Raw genomic sequence first — 16,409 nt, 5'->3', positions numbered from 1 at the left:
AGGAATAAAAACGCCCAAAACACGTTCAATCTTTTCCTTCTTGCCCTTAGAAATGATTAAAGGTGGGATTTTAGTGCCATCCAGACGAATTGCCAAAATACAGGAAACACGTGCACTTTAGTAAGTAGTGGAGGGAATGTACGCTAAGGAGGTACCCCGCTGTTCAATTGTTGTTTGAGATGATTGGCCCATAAACACTGCAGTTTCATCCATAGCAATCATGTTGGAAAGATTGTATTTAGAGAAGTCAGCATCATCAATAAAGGACTTAAATGCAAGTGCTCGCTTAATAACTTGAGTATCTTCCAACCTAAACAATGTTGTAGATCTTCTTAAAGACAGTTCACTTCGCTGAAGGAAATTATCCAGCCAGTGTTGTGATGCTTTGAAGTCTTCGGGGGCTATGTCAAACTGTGGTTGCCATTGCAAGGGCAAATTCTTGAATCTGAGCCCTATTCACAACCAAAGCCTTTGCTCTCCTGTCAACAACCCATTCACAGATCAGGTCTTCCAGCTCGGAAAATAATGGTTGCCGACCTGATCCACACTTGCGCTTTTTAGCATTTCCCTTGTCCACTTGTTCAATGAGGTTACCATACTCTGCTCGCCATTTTTGGACCAATCGGATACTCAACATCTTCTCTTTGCAGAAAGCAGTAAGATTTTGGCCCCAAGAGTCTTCCACGATTCCTTTCTTGTACTCCACAGAGTAGCTTTTTCTTTTTGCGCTCATTTCTAGGGGTAAAAAAAAGGAATTGGGGTATCAAGGTGGGGGGAGGGGGATCACTCAAAATGACACAGGGGGGATCAGAGGGGGGAATCAAAATGGCACAGGAGAATCAGAGGGGGGATTACCATTTTAGTAACCCCTTTTGATCCTCCTGTGTCATTCTGATTGTCCCCTCTGATCCTCCTGTGTCATTTTGATTGCCCCCTTTGATCCTCCTGTGTCATTTTAAGTGATCCCCCTCCCCCCACCCCTGTGCCACTGAACACCTTCACCAGACATCCCCCCTACCCCTTTATCAGACATTTACCCCCTGGGGCCTGCCTGGGGACTGTCACTGGGCTTGCTGGGGCCTGGATCTGGGCTGGAGCAGGGTCTGCCACTGACTGAGAACCTTCAGTCATCATGAAGGTGGCCACGAGCATCAGGTAGTGTCACCAGAGACAGACCAGCACTCACCACCTTCGCCGCGTCCCATCTGCTCTAATCCTCCTGTTCTTCTACATGCATCTGTGAAAGTCTCCTCCTCTCTCCCTCCCCGCGCTCACCGCTCACTCCGACCTCTGCTCCGCCTCCGCACAGCAGTGACGTCAGGACTCCGCGTAATGTCACTGGTTGTTAGACGCTGTCGGGGTGGCCCTAGCGACCAGTTTACGGTAAATTAATTTTCATTCTGAGACAGATCCTGGGGCCTTATTTTTGGGGGATGCCTTATATTTCACTCAGAAGGAAACCTGAAAGTAGGTCTTATTTTCAGAGGATGTCTTATTTTTGGGGAAACACTGTATTTCGGTCCTTTTCCCATTTTTTGATTGGATTGTTTATCTTCCTTTTGTTAAGTTGTATGAGTTCTCTATAAATTTTTGAAATTAAACCCTTATCTGAAATAGCATTGGCAAATACATTTTCCCATGCAGTGGGCTTTCTTGTTGTTTTGCTGATGGTTTCTTTTGATGTGCAGAAGCTTTTTATTTTGATGGTAGTCCCATTTGTTTATTTTCTCCTTAGTTTTCATTGCCTTAGGAGCTGTATCGGTAAAGATATTGCTACGACATATGTTTGATATTTTGCTGCCTATTGAGTCTTCTAAGATTTTTATGGTTTCCCATCTTACGTTTAAGTCGTTTATCCATTTTGAGGTGTTTTTTGTGTGTATGGTGTAAGTTGGTGATCTAGTTTTTTTTTTTTTTTTGCATGTATCTGACCAAATTTACCAGCACCATTTATTAAAGAGACTGTCTTGACTCATTTGTATGCTCTTGCCTCCTTTGTCAAATATTAATGATCATAATGGCTTGGGTCGATTTCTGGGTTCTCCGTTCCATTCCATTGGTCTATAAGTCTGTTCTTGGGCAGTACTGGGCAGTTTTGAGAACCATGGCTTTGTGATCCCTCCAAATTTGTTCTTCTTTTTCAGGATTGCTGCAGCTATTTGCGGTCTTTTTAAATTCCAGATGAATTTTTGGGGAGTGTGTTATAGGTCTTTGAAATATGCTGTTGGTATTTTAATGGGGATTGCATTGAATCTATAAATTGCTTTGGATAGTATGGACATTTTAATGATGTTGATTCTACCAATCATTAACACAGTATATTCTTCCATTTGTTTATGTCTTCCTCTATCTCTTTTTTCAATGTCCTGTAGTTTTCTGAGGACACGTCTTTTACTTCCTAGGTGTCTTAATTTTTTTGGTGCATTGTAAATGGGAATGCTTTTTTAGTTCCTCTTTCTGTGAGTTCATTATTGGTGTATAAAAAGGCCATAGATTTCTGGGTGTTAATTTTGTATCCTGCTTACATTGCTGAATTCATTTATTAAGTCTAATAGTTTTTTGATTGAGTCTTTGGGGTTTTCTATGTACAGTATCATGTTTTGTGAATAAGGCAGTTTTACTTCTTTTCCAGTTTGGATACCTTTTATTTGTTCTTCTTGTCTGATCGCTATGGCTAGCACTTCCAGTACTATACTGAACAGGAGTGGCGTTCCTGTTCTTAGGGGAAATGAGTTTAGTTTTTGCCCATTGAGTATGATTTTGATTGTAGGTTTGTCATATAAGACTTTTATTATGTTGAGGTCTGATCCCTCTATTCCCACTTTGCTGTGGGTTTTTATCAAGAAAGGGTGTTGAATTTTGTCAAATGCTTTTTCTTCATATGATTATGTGATTTTTGTCTCTCAGTTTGTTTATGTGATGTATCACCTTTATTGATTTGCGGATATTTACCATTCTTGCATCCCCAGAATAAATCCCACTTGGTCATGGTGCATGATCTTTCTTTTTTTTTTAATGTTTTTTTTATTTATTTTATTTTATTTTATTTTATTTTTAAATAAATCTTTATTCGGATTATTACAATTATTTCTCCTTTTTCCCCCCATAGCTCCCCTCCACCCATTTCCCACCCCACCTTCTGCCCTTACCTCCCCCCCACTGTCCTCATCCATAGGTGTATGATTTTTGTCCATTCTCTTCATGAACCCCCCATACCCCTTTCCCCCTGAGAATTATCAGTCCACTCCCTTTCTATGCCCCTGATTCTATTATATTCACCAGATTATTCTGTTCCTCAGGTTTTTAATTCACTTGATTTTTAGGTTCGCTTGTTGATAGATATGTATTTGTTGTTCATAATTTTTCTCTTTACTTTTTTCTTCTTCCTCTTCTTAAAGAATACCTTTCAGCATTTCATATAATACTGGTTTGGTGGTGATGAACTCCTTCAGCTTTTTCTTATCTGTGAAGCTCTTTATCTGCCCTTCAATTCTGAATGATAGCTTTGCTGGGTAGAGTAATCTTGGTTGTAGGTTCTTGCTATTCATCACATTGAAAATTTCTTGCCACTCCCGTCTGGCCTGCATAGTTTCTGTTGAGAAGTCAGCTGACAGTCGTATGGGTGCTCCCTTGTAGGTAATTAACTGTTTTTCTCTTGCTGCTTTTAATATTCTCTCTTTGTCTTTTGCTCTTGGCATTTTAATTATGATGTGTCTTGGTGTGGTCCTCTTTGGATTCCTTTTGTTTGGAGTTCTGTGTGCTTCCTGGACTTGTAAGTCTATTTCTTTCACCAGGTGGGGGAAGTTTTCGGTCATTATTTCTTCAAATAGGTTTTCAGTATCTTGCTCTCTCTCTTCTTCTGGCACCCCCATAATTCTGATGTTGGTACGCTTGAAGTTGTCCCAGAGACTTCTTACATTATCTTCAACTTTTTGGATTTTTTTTTTTTGCTTTTTGCTTTTTCGGTTGAGTGTTTTTTGCTTCTTTGTATTTCAATTCTTTGACTTGATTTTTGTGTTCCTCTATTCTGTTTCTGGGTCTCTGTATAATATTTTTTATTTCAGTCAGTGTATGTTTAATTTCTAGTTGGTCCTTTTTCATATCTTCGAGGGTCTTGTTATATTTATCGGCCTTTTCTAGGATATTCTTAAAAAGTCTTATAACCGTGGTTTTGAATTCTATATCCAGTCGTTTGTTTTCCTCCATTTCTTTCATTTGTGATCTGATTCTTTGACGCCGCATTTTCACTGATTCCCTGAGTTGGTAAGGTAGATATTTGTGCTAGGTTTCCAATATGGCCCAGTGGGTCTGCTTCCCCAGTTAACCTGAGGTGGACACTCTTGGTGCACCCCTTTGTAGACTTTGTGTACAGCCTTGTTGTAATTAAGTCTTTATTGTTGTTGGTATCACTGGGAAGAATTGACCTCCGGGCCAGTTGGCTGTAAGGATCAGCTGTGTCTATGCTGGGAGAAGTTCGGTGCTGGAGACAGCCTTATAGGATTAGACTTGCCAAATTGCAATAGCCTCTGTGCTCGGCTTGGATGGGGTGGAGTCTCAGTCTTGGCTTCCTGTCAGCCTTGCCCTTGCGCGCATGTGCGCTTTCAGTCCTCCGCCTTCCCCAGCTCGAGTCTCCGCTTGAGAGTCCAGACTCCCCCCACAAGAGCGTGGGTCCCAGGGGCTCGCCTGGAACTGGGGTTCACTGCAGTCAGAACTGGGGCTCAGTGCCGTTAGGAGCCTCTGACTCCCTTTCACTAGGGAAAGCCTGTGGCAACCTCCGCAGCCTTTGTGCGCACTGGCGCGTGTGCGCCTGCGCACTTTCAGTCCTCCGCCTTCCCCGGCTCCCAAGTCTCCACCCCGAGAGTCCAGACTCCCCCCGTAAGAGCGTGGGTCCCCAGGGGTTCGCCCGGAACTGGGGTTCAGTGCAGTCAGAACTGGGGTTCAGTGCGGTCGGAGGCTTCCTTCCCCCTTCCGCCAGAGAAATTCAGCCAGGCTCTCAGCCGCCCTTCCTCTCTGCGCGCACAAAGCCCCTTTGCCGTACCTCCAATTCTCTGTGAGCTTTTCTCTTTCCTTCTAGTTGTAGAATTTTCACTCAGCCAGCTTTCCTGTGGTTCTGGATGGTGTCCGTTCTGTCTTTTAGTTGTAGTTTTGAAATTGTTGTGCGAGGCAGCAGTTTAGGTGTTTACCTATGCCGCCATCTTGGTTTCTCCCCCATGGTGCATGATCTTTCTAATGCTGGATCTGATTTGCTAAAATTTTGTTGAGGTTTTTAGCATCTATGTTCATCAAGGATAATTGGCCCGTGGTTCTCTTTTTTATGGTGTCTTTATCTAGTTCTTGAATTAGGGTAGTGCTGGCTTCATAGAAAGAGCTTTGTCGTGTGCCTTCTTCTTGAATTTTTTGGAATAATCTAAGGAGAATAGGTTTTAGTTCTTTGATTTCTTGGTAGAACTCCACTGTAAAGCCATCCGGACCAGGGCTTTTTTTTTGCTGGAAGATTTTTGATTATTGCTTCAATTTCTTCAGGAGTTCTTGGCCTATTCAGGTTTTTTTGATTCTTCCTGATTGAATTTTGAAAGCTTGTGTTTTTAAGTATATATCCATTTTGTCTAGGTTGTTTAGTTTGTTGGAATAGAGTTGTTCATAGTATTTTTTTTATAATCCTTTTTATTTCTGTGGGGTTGGTTGTTACTTCACTGCTTTCATTTCTGATTTTGTTTATTAGGGTCCTCTATCTTTGCTTCTTGTTGAGTCTGGCTAGAAGGTTATCAGTCTTCTTTATCCTATCAAAGAACCAGCTCTTTGTTTTTATTGATCTTTTGTTTTGTTTTTTTTTTGGTCTTTTTGTCGTTTATTTCTGCTTTGTTATTTATTATTTTCTTCCTTCCTTCTTACTATGGGCCTTTCTTGTTGCCCTCTTTCTAATTGTTTGAGTTGTAGGGATAGATAATTTATTACCATTTTTTCTTGTTTTTTTGAGGTAGGCCTGTAGAGCTATGAACTTCCCTCTCAAGACTGCTTTCACTGTGTCACATAGATTTTGGATTGTTGTGTTTTCTTTTTTTTTTTGCATTTTTAAAAAATTTTATTGTTTAAGGTATTACAAATAGTAGTATATATGTCTCTTTTTTTTCCCCCACTGACCTGTCCCCGGCCTCACCTACCCCCCAGCACTTGCCCTCATCCCACACGCCCCCAGTGTCTTGAGTCTGTTGGTTGTGCTTATATGCATGCATACAAGTCTTTCGGTTGATCTCTTACCCCGCCAACCCTCTTCTACCTTCCCGCTGTAGTTTGACAGTCTGTTCTATGCTTCTTTGCCTCTATTTTTAAAATAAATCCTTATTGTTCAGATTATTACAGGTGTTCCTCTTTTTTCCCCCTATAGCTCCTGTCCACCCGGTTACCACCCCCCTGTCCTACCCCCCCGACATTGTCCTAGTCCATAGGTGTATGATTTTTGTCCAGTCTCTTCCTGCACCCCCCATACCCCTTTCCCCCGAGAATTGTCAGTCCACTCCCTTTCTATGCCCCTGATTCTATTATATTCACCAGTTTATTCTGTTCATCAGATTTTTTATTCACTTGATTTTTAGATTCACTTGTTGATAGATATGTATTTGTTGTCACTTTGTTGTTCATAATTTTTTTTAATATATTTTATTGATATTTCACAGAGAGGAAGGGAGAGGGATAGAGAGCTAGAAACATGGATGAGAGAGAAACATCGATCAGCTGCCTCCTGCACACCTCTCACTGGGGATGTGCCTGCAACCAAGGTACATGCCCTTGACCGGAATCAAACCCGGGACCTTTCAGTCCACAGGCCGACGCTCTATCCACTGAGCCAAACCGGTTTCGGCAGTTGTTCATAATTTTTATCTTTACCTTTTTCTTCTTCTTCCTCTTCTTAAAGAATACCCTTCAGCATTTCATATAATACTGGTTTGGCAGTGATGAACTCCTTTAGCTTTTTCTTATCTATGAAGCCCTTTGTCTGACCTTCAATTCTAAATGATAGCTTTGCTGGGTAGAGTAATCTTGGTTGCAGATTCTTGCTGTTCATCACTTTGAATATTTCTTGACACTCCCTTCTGGCCTGTATAGTTTCTGTTGAGAAATCAGCTAACAGTTGTTATGGGTACTCCCTTGTAGGTAACTAACTGTTTTTCTCTTGCTGCTTTTAAGATTCTCTCTTTGTCTTTTGCCCTTGGCATTTTAACTATGATGTGTCTTGGTGTGGTCCTCTTTGGATTCCTCTTGTTTGGGGTTCTCTGTGCTTCCTGGACTTGTAAGTGTATTTCTTTCCCCAGGAAGGGGAAGTTTTCGGTCATTATATCTTCAAATAGGTTTTCAGTATCTTGCTCTCTCTCTTCTTCTGGCACCCCCATAATTCGAATGTTGGTATGCTTGAAGTTCTCCCAGAGGCTTCTTACACTATCTTCATTTTTTTGGATTCTTTTTTCTTTTTGCTTTTGCAGTTGGGTGTTTTTTTGCTTCTTCGTATTTTAAATCTTTGACTTGATTCTTGCAATCCTCTAGTCTGCTGTTGGATTTCTGTATATTATTCTTTATTTCAGTCAGTGTATGCTTAATTTCTAATTGGTCCTTTTTCATATTCTTGAGGGTTTCACTATATTTCTTGGAGGTTTCTAGAAGATTCTTGAGTAACCTTATAACCGTGGTTTTGAACTCTATATCCAGTAGATTGCTTTCCTTCATTTCTGTCATTTGTGACATGTTTCTTTGTCTCTGCATTTTGGCTGCTTCCCTGTGTTGATAGAGTTGCTTTGTGTGCTAGGTGTAGTATAGGGCCCAGTGGCTCAGCCTCCCCAGTCACCTGAGGTGGACACTCTGGGTGCACCCCTTTGTGGGCTGTGTGCACAGTCTTGTTGTAGTTAAGCCTTTATTGTTGTTGGTATCACTGAGAGGAATTGACCTCCAGGCTAATTGGCTATGAGGACCAGTTGTGTCTACAGTGGGAGAAATTCTGTGCTAGAGACACCCTTATGGGGCAGGACTTGCTTTGGTGGGGCTTTGCCGCTCATTGAGTCTGCCTCTTGAATGTGTCTCTAATGGATGTGAAGAGTTGTAATCTGGATGGTTTCACTCTGACCACTGGGTACAATGGCTCTTGGATCTCCAAGGAGGTGCAAAGTTAGCCACTGCCTGAGGCCACCCAGCAGGAACTACAGAGAGATCTGCAGATTCCTCCTGTTCGTTTGGGGTTTGGAGGTGCCCAGATGAGGCCCAGCTGTGAAGCAATGCAAGCTGCTGTGGATCCTTGGGCCTTCTTTTGGAAGCTCTGAGGCTCTCTGACCCAGCTTCAGTTTGTTACGTTTTAGATTGCAAAAGGCCCGTCAATTCATATGCAAAAGCCTCTGCACGCAGCTTGGGTGGGGTTGTAAATTAGGTGGGGTGGGGTCTCAGGGAATCACCAGGGCGGGGCAAACAGCAATGGCTGCCCGTCAGCCCTGCCCCGAAGAGGCCCCCGGGTCTCTGTGTCCCGCAGCACCGTGCAGGAACAGTGATCGCTGCAAGCACCTCTGAGAGAAAGCTGCCCTCGCGTTCCGGCCTGATATCAGACAGGCCAGTTTATCTTTGTATGAGTCTGGGTCCCCAGAGTCTTGCCTGGAACTGGAGTTCAGAGCAGTCGGGAGCTTGTATCTCCCTCCCGATTGAAAAAGACAACAGGGTACCCAGTTGCCAGCCTCTTTTGCACGTGCCTCTGTACCTCCGTACTTCCACACCTCCGCAACTCCTACTGGACTCAATGCGCTTTTCTCTTCTAGTTGTAGAGTTTCCACTCAGCCAGCCTTCCTGTGGTTCTGGATGATATTTGTTTTGTCCTTTAGTTGTAGCTTTGATGTGGTTGTGCGTGGCAGCAAGTTCAGGTGTTTACCTATGCTGCCATCTTGGTTGTCTCTGCCTCTGTCTATTTTTGTTCAACAGTTTGTAATATTCTTTATTATCCATAAATGAGTGAGATCATATGGTATTTATCTTTCACTGATTGGCTTTTTTCGCTTAGCATAATGCTCCCCAGATCTATCCATGCTGTTGCAAATGGTAAGAATTTCTTCTTTTTTGCTGCAGCATAATATTCCGTTGTGTAGTTGTACCACAGTTTTTAATCCACTCATTTGCTGATGGGCATTTAGGCTGTTTCCAAATCTTAGCTATTGTAAATTGTGCTGCTATGAACATAGGGGTGCATATAACCTTTCTGATTGGTATTTCTGTTTTCTTGGGTTATATTCTTAGAAGTGATATTACTGGGTCAAATTGCAGTTCCATTTTTATTTTTTGAGGAAATGCCGTACTGTTTTTCACAGTGGCTGCACCAGTCTGCATTCCCACCAGCAGTGAAGAAGGGTTCCTTTTTCTCTGCATCCTCTCCAGCACTTGTCATTTGTTTATTTTTTGATGATAGCCATTCTGACAGGTGTGAGATGGCACCTCATTGTTGATTTGATTTGCATCTCTCAGATGATTAGTGACTTTGAGCATGTTTTCATATGTTTCTTGGCTTTCTGAATGTCCTCTAAAAAGTGTCTATTTAGGTCCTTTGCCCATTTTTTAAAAAATATATTTTATTGATTTTTTACAGAGAGGAAGGGAGAGGGATAGAGAGTTAGAAACATCAATGAGAGAGAAACATCGATCAGCTGCCTCCTGCACACCCCCTACTGGGGATGCCTGCAACCAAGGTACGTGCCCTGACCGGAATCGAACCTGGGACCTTTCAGTCTGCAGGCCAATGCTCTATCCACTGAGCCAAACCGGTTTTGGCCCTTTGCCCATTTTTTAATTGGATTGTTTATCTTCCTTTTGTTAATTTGTATGAGTTACTTGTAAATGTTGGAGATTTAACCCTTATCGGAGATAACATTGGCAAATATGTTCTCCCATGCAGTGGGCTTTCTTGTTATTTTCTTGATGGTTTCTTTTGCTGTGCAGAAGCTTTTTATTTTGATGTAGTCCCATTTATTTATTTTCTCTTTAGTTTCCATTGCCCTAGGAGCTATCTCGGTAAAGATATCGTTACGACAGATGTCTGCTATTTTTTTGCCTATGGCTTCCAAGATTTTTATGATTTCGCACCTTACGTTTAAGTCCTTTATCCATTTTGAGTTTATTTTTGTGTATGTTGTAAGTTGATGATCTAGTTTCATATTTTTGCAAGTATCTGTCCAGTTTTCCCAACACCATTTATTGAAGAGACTGTCTTGTCTCCATTGTATGCTCTTGCCTCCTTTGTCAAATATTAATTGAGCATACTGGCTTGTGTCGATCTCTGGGTTCTCTGTTCTGTTCCACTGGTCTATATTACTGTTCTTGTGCCAGTACCAGGCTGTTTTGGGAATAGTGGCTTTGTAGTGTAGCTTGATGTCTGGTATTGTGATCCGTCCAACATTGTTCTTCTTTTTCAAGATTGCTGCAGCTATTCAGGGTCGTTTTTTATTCCAGATGAATTTTTGGAGAATTTTTTTTAGGTCTTTGAAATATGCCGTTGGTATTTTAATGGGGATTGCATTGAATTTATAGATTGCTTTGGGTAGTATGGACATTTTAATGATGTCGATTCTACCAATCCATGAACATGGTATATTCTTCCATTTGTTTATCTCTTCCTCTATTTCGTTTTTCAACGTCCTGAAATTTTCTGAGTATAGATTTTTTGTCTCATTGGTGAAGTTTATTCCTAGGTATCTTAATTTTTTTGTTGCAATGGTAAGTGGGATTGCTTTTTTAATTTCTCTTTCTGTGAGTTCATTATTGGTGTATAGAAAAGCCATAGACTTCTAGGTGTTAATTTTGTATCCTACTACATTGCCGAATTCATTTATTAAGTCTAGTAGTTTTTTGACGGAGTCTTTGGGGTTTTCTATGTATAATATCATGTTATCTGAGAATAAGGAAAGTTTTACTTCTTCTTTTCCAATTTAGATGCCTTTTATTTCTTCTTCTTGTTTGATTACAATGGCTAGTACTTCCAGTACTATGTCGTACAGGTGTGGTGAGAGTGGGCATCCCTGTCTTGTTCCTGTTCTTAGGGGAAGGTTTGAGTTTTTGCCCATTGAGTATGATTTTGGCTGTGGGTTTGTCATATATGGCTTTTATTATGTTGAGGTGTGATCCTTCTATTCCCACCTTGTTGAGAGTTTTTATCAAGAAAGGGTGTTGTATTTTGTCAAATGCTTTTTTTGTATCAGTAGATATGATTATGTGACCACATTTATTGATTTGTGGATGTTGTAACATCCTTGCATCCTTGAGATAAACCCCATTTGGTCATGGTGTATGATCTTTCTGATGTAATGCTGGATCTGATTTGCTAGAATTTTGGTGAGGATTTGGGCGTCTATGTTCATGAGAGATATTGACCTGTAATTCTCTTTCGTTGTATTTTCTTTATCTGGTTTTGGGATTAGGGTAATGCTGGCTTTGTAGAAAGAGCTTCGAAGTGCTCCTTCCTCTTGAATTTTTTTGAGTAGTTTGAGGAAGATAGGTTTTATTTCTTTTTTGAATGTTTGATAAAAGTCCCCTGTTAGGCCGTATGGTCCAGGGCTTTTGTTTTTTGGAAGTTTTTTGATTAGTGCTTCAATTTCCTCCATAGTTATTGGCCTATTCAGATTTTTTTATTTCTCCTGGTTGAGTTTTGGAAGGTCTAATTTTTTAGGAATATGTCCTTTCTTCTAGGTTGACCAGTTCGTTGCAGTAGAGTTGCTCATAGTATTTTTTTACAATTCTTTGTATTTATGTTAGGTCTGTTATTATTTCACCTCTTTCGTTTCTGATTTTGTATTTGGGTCCTCTCTTTTTGCTTCTTTGTGAGCCTGGCTAGAGCTTCATAAATCTTTTTTATCCTTTCAAAGAATCAGCTCTTGGTTTCATTGATCTTTTGTACTTTTTTTTTGCCTCTATGTCATTTATTTTGCTCTGATCTTTATTATTTTCTTGCTTCTGATCACACTGGGCTTTTCTTGTTGCTCTCTTTCTAATTCTTCAAGTTGCAGATTTAGATGTTTTATTACCAGTTTTTCTTGTTTTCTGAGGTAGGCCTGTAATGCTATGAACTTCCCTCTCAGGACTGCTTTCACTGTGTCCCAAAGATTTTTAATTGCTGTATTTTCATTGTTGTTTGTTTCCAAGATGTGTTTTATTCCTTCTTTGATCTCTTTGGTAACCCAATCATTGTTTATCTAGGGGCCCGGTGCACGAAATTCATGCACGGGGGGCGGGGGTGTGAGGTGGGTCCCTCAGCCGGACCTGTGCCCTCTCCAATCTGGGAGCCCTCAGGGATGTCTTACTGATGGCTTAGTGTGCTCTCCATGGTTCTCTGCTCTCTGCGGACCTGCCTGCTTGACGCTACTGCAGGCCCTCTGCTCTCTGTGGGGGCCTGCTTGCCCTTAGTTGCCAGAGACAGGGGCCAGCAGGGCCCTGCTGTCTGCTCTCTGGCTCGCCGCTGCAGGGGCCAGCAGGTCCCTGGTGTTTGCTCTCTTTGGGGACCCTGCGGGGGACTGCTTGCCCCTCGCTGCCACGGCCAGGGGCAAGCAGGGCTGTGCTGTCTGTTTGCTCGCTGCCGGGGACGTTCCCGCCCACCCCCGGCTGCTTGTGCGCATGCTGGCTTGGAGCACCTGGGTCCCGGGGATGTTCCTGCCCTGCCCTCGCCTGCTCTGTGCCTGTGTATGCAAATTAACCCACCTTCTTTTGCATGTTAATTTGCATACTCCTGATTGGCTGGTGGGCATTGTGGAGATATGACCAATTTGCATATTTCTCTTTTATTAGTGTAGATAGCATGCTATTTAGTGTCCAAGTGTTTGATTATTTTTTCATTGTTTTTATTGTAGTTGACTTATAATTTTATGCCTTCTTGATCTCAGAAGATGCTTGATATTTCTATCTTTTTGAATTTGAAGAGACCTTGCCTGTGTCCCAATATGTGGTGTATCTTTGAAAATGTCCCATGTCCACTTGAGAAGAATTCATATTCTGTAACTTTGGGGTGAAATGTTCTGAAGATGTCAATTAATTCCATCTGATCTAGTGTGTCATTTAGGATTCATGTATTTGCTGATTTTTTTGTTTAAAAGATTTATCTAGTGGTGTCAGTGTGGTATTTATGTCCCTTACTATTAATGTGTTGTCAATCTCTCCCTTGATATATTCCAGAAGTTTTTTTATGTATTTCAGTGCCCCTGTATTGTGTGCATATATTTTTACTGGAGTTATATTTTCTTGTTGAATTGCTCCCTTTAGTATTATGAAGTGGCTTTTCTTATCTTTTATTATGGCCTTCACTTTGAGGTCTAATTTTTCAGATATAATTATATCTACTAGAGTTTCTTTTTCATTTTCATGTGCCTGAAAAATATTTTTCAATCCTTTCATGTGCTGCGCCTGCCTGGCCAAGGGTGAACCTTAAGAGGGGAGGTGAAGGATTGAAGAAAAGACAGACAAGAGAATACAGCTGGGGCTCGGTGGATCTTCCGTGCCTGGTTGAGGACACAAAAGACCCAGCCTTCAAACTGATGCTTTATTTTATAGTCTGATTAAAATAAAGGTAGATTAATATGTATACAAATATTCTTGTTTTGGCAACACTTGCTGCACCTCCCACAGCCCATTAGCTACTTAGGAAGGAATTAGGGCGGGCTACAAGGTCAGGCTTAATTATGCTAGGAGAGCTCTGCCCTCCAGGCTGAGACTTGTTTGTGGCCCTGCCACAGGTCAGCCCGAGGCTTGACCCTAGAGCCACTTCCTACACCTTTGCCATCAGTCTGTGTGAGTCATTTGTTCTCAGGTGGGTCTCTTATAGGCTGCAGATATATTAATCATGTTTTCTTATCTATTCAGCTACCCTATGTCTTTGATTGGAGCATTTATTCCATTTTCATTTAAGGTTATTGTTGATAGTTACTTGTCACCATTTTTATTTTTTATGCCTGTGTTCCTTCTTCACTTCCTATTTCTTCTTTTTATAGCAGTCCCTATAGCATTTCTTGCATTTCTGGTTTTGTGGTAATAATCTCCCTTAGTCCTTTTTTGCCTGTGAAGCTCCTGATTTCACCTTCAATTTTGAATGATAGCCTTGCTGGGTACAGTATTCTTGGATTCAGTCCCTTGCTTTGCATCACTTTGTATATTTCATTCCATTCCCTTCTGGCCTGATGTGTTTCTGTTGAGAAATCAGTTGATAGTCTATGGGAGATCCCTTGTAGGTAAGTTTCTGTCTCTCTCTGGCAGCCTTTAAGATTCTTACTTTGTCGTTGGTGTTTGCCAATTTAATTATAATGTGTCTTGGTCTTGGTCTTTTTGGGTTTAATTTTTTTGGGACTCTGTGAGCTTCTTGGACTTGTGAGTTTTTTCTTCCCTATATCGGGGAAGTTTTCTGTCATTATTTCTTCAAACAGGTTTTCTATTTCTTCCTCAGTTTTCTGTCCTTCTGACACCCCTATTATGCAGATATTGTTTTCTTTCTTGTTGTTCCAAAGCTCCCTTAGGCTCTCCTTCTGTGTTTTAAGGTGTTTTTCCAGTTGCTGCTCTGCTTGGGTATTTTTCCTACCTTGTCTTCTAGCTTGCTGATGTAGTCCTCAGCTTCTTCTAGTCTACTGTTGATACTTTCTATTGAGTTCTTTATTACAGTTATTTAATTTTTTTCATTTCTTCTTGGTTCTTCTTCATTTTCTCTTGGTTCTTTCACATGTTGAATTTGTCTTCCATTTTTTTCAGTGTCCTTAGGACTATTGCTCTGAATTCTTTCTCTGACAAATTGCTTGCCTCCATTTTGTTTACTTCCTTTTCTGGTGATTCTTCCTTTTCTTTCATATGGGGGCTGCTTTTTGGCTCCCCATTTTTGTTCCTCTTAGTGTGTCTGTTTATGTGACTCACTCTCTACTGTGTGGACCAAAAGACACAAAATACAACTCAACAAGACACGACATAGACAAAACACAAATGTATTCACGATATTACTAACCCCAAATAAAGGTGACCACCAGAGAAAAGAGAATTCGGGGAGAGAAAAGAGTGCAAAAATGATACTGAGAAAAGGAAAAAAGGCAAGAGAGAAAAGAAAAAGTGGAAAAAGAAGGGGAAAGAAATATATGTATATGGGGAAGAAACTCCACAAAACCAACAACTTATCCAAAAAACACAAACAAACACCCAGAAAAAAAGGAGGGAAGCTGAATCTGAAGAGGCAGAGCTTATTTCCAGAAGGTAAGGTAAAGGAATTGAATGAATGGGGGAATGGCCATGATTCAATATAGAGGAGGTAGAAAGATAATGAGTGTATAAGAAGGAAAGTAAAAAACAAATTACTCCAATAATAATAATAATAAGAAGAAATAATAATAAATAATAATTAATATATATATATATATATATATATATATATAAAGAAAATTTATATATATAAAAATTGAAAAAATTTCCCCTTTCTTTATTCTGTCTATCTCTCTATCTATTCATCCATTTTTGGAAAAGGATAATAGAGTAGAGGGTAGATAGGCCTGAGTTTCATGAGTGAAACTAATTAAGCTATTAGTAGAACAGAAATAGTGGGGAGAGGAAAAATAAAAAACCAAAAACAATAAAAACTAATAAGTAACAATAAGAAGAAAATTGGCTAGTGAAGAAAGAGAATAGAGAAGGGTGCATGGACTTGAAGCAGGGGAGAGGGAATTAGATATACGAGTAAGCCAACAGAGACTACTATAATAGTAATGCGTTGATAAAGCAGATAAAAAAGATCAATTTTTAACAAGGAGTAAAAAGAAAGAAGAGAGAAAAACTAAAGCAGGAACAGGAGAAGAGAAACAGGATTAAAAGGGGAGAAGTGAGGAAGAAAGGGTTGGCATAAGGGAAAAAATGAGCTAGAGTAAAAGAATGATAAAAATATAAAAATAGAATGTAGAACACTAATACAAAAAAATCTTAAAAAAGGAAGTTTAAAAATAATAAATAAAAATAATGAAAAATAATAAAATAAAGAGAAAAAAATTGTAGTTTCTTAAGTAAAAAATAATAAAAATGTGAAGTAGTGAAGTTCATTCGCTTCAGCTTGGTTTTAATGTCCTGTGGGGACTGTTTAAGACCCCTCTCCACTGTTCTGCCTGCCATGTCTCAGTTTCATATTAAGTAGTCAGCACCGTGTTGAAGTTCCCAGTGATCCTCCACTACTCTGTGTCAGACCCCACAACCTTGGTTGCAGGCTGGCAGGATCAGTCTGCCCACTTTGTTTTTCTGCCTGCTTTTTTTAAAAAAATATATTTTATTAGTTTTTTACAAAGAGGAAGGGAAAGGGAGAGAGAGTTAGAAACATCGATGAGAGAGAAACATCAATCAGCTGCCTCCTGCACACACCCTACAGGGGATATGCCCGCAACCAAGGTACGTGCCCT

The 16,409-nt window shown here is 40.5% G+C and overlaps 1 protein-coding gene across 14 annotated transcripts in view; it reads left to right on the top strand.

Moving 5' to 3' along the window:
• The window catches only part of BCL2L13 (BCL2 like 13), a 304,446-nt gene that overhangs the window by 132,675 nt on the left and 155,362 nt on the right, over positions 1 to 16,409 (top strand). The window contains exon 7 of one of the 14 annotated variants that reach the window (XM_080658708.1): positions 13,418 to 13,585. The exons of the other annotated variants lie outside the window; for them this stretch is intronic. Within the exon in view, the coding sequence (XP_080514834.1) occupies positions 13,418 to 13,429 (12 nt within the window). The 3' untranslated portion in view covers positions 13,430 to 13,585. Of the gene's footprint in view, positions 1 to 13,417; positions 13,586 to 16,409 lie in introns of those variants that run through there. 14 annotated transcript variants of the gene reach the window in all.

Source organism: Plecotus auritus, assembly GCF_963455305.1.
Source record: "Plecotus auritus genome assembly, chromosome: 3".
NCBI classification, from domain to species: Eukaryota; Metazoa; Chordata; class Mammalia; order Chiroptera; family Vespertilionidae; genus Plecotus; species Plecotus auritus.
Note: the sequence above shows the minus strand (reverse complement) of the source record. Positions and strands in the feature narration are given on the sequence as shown.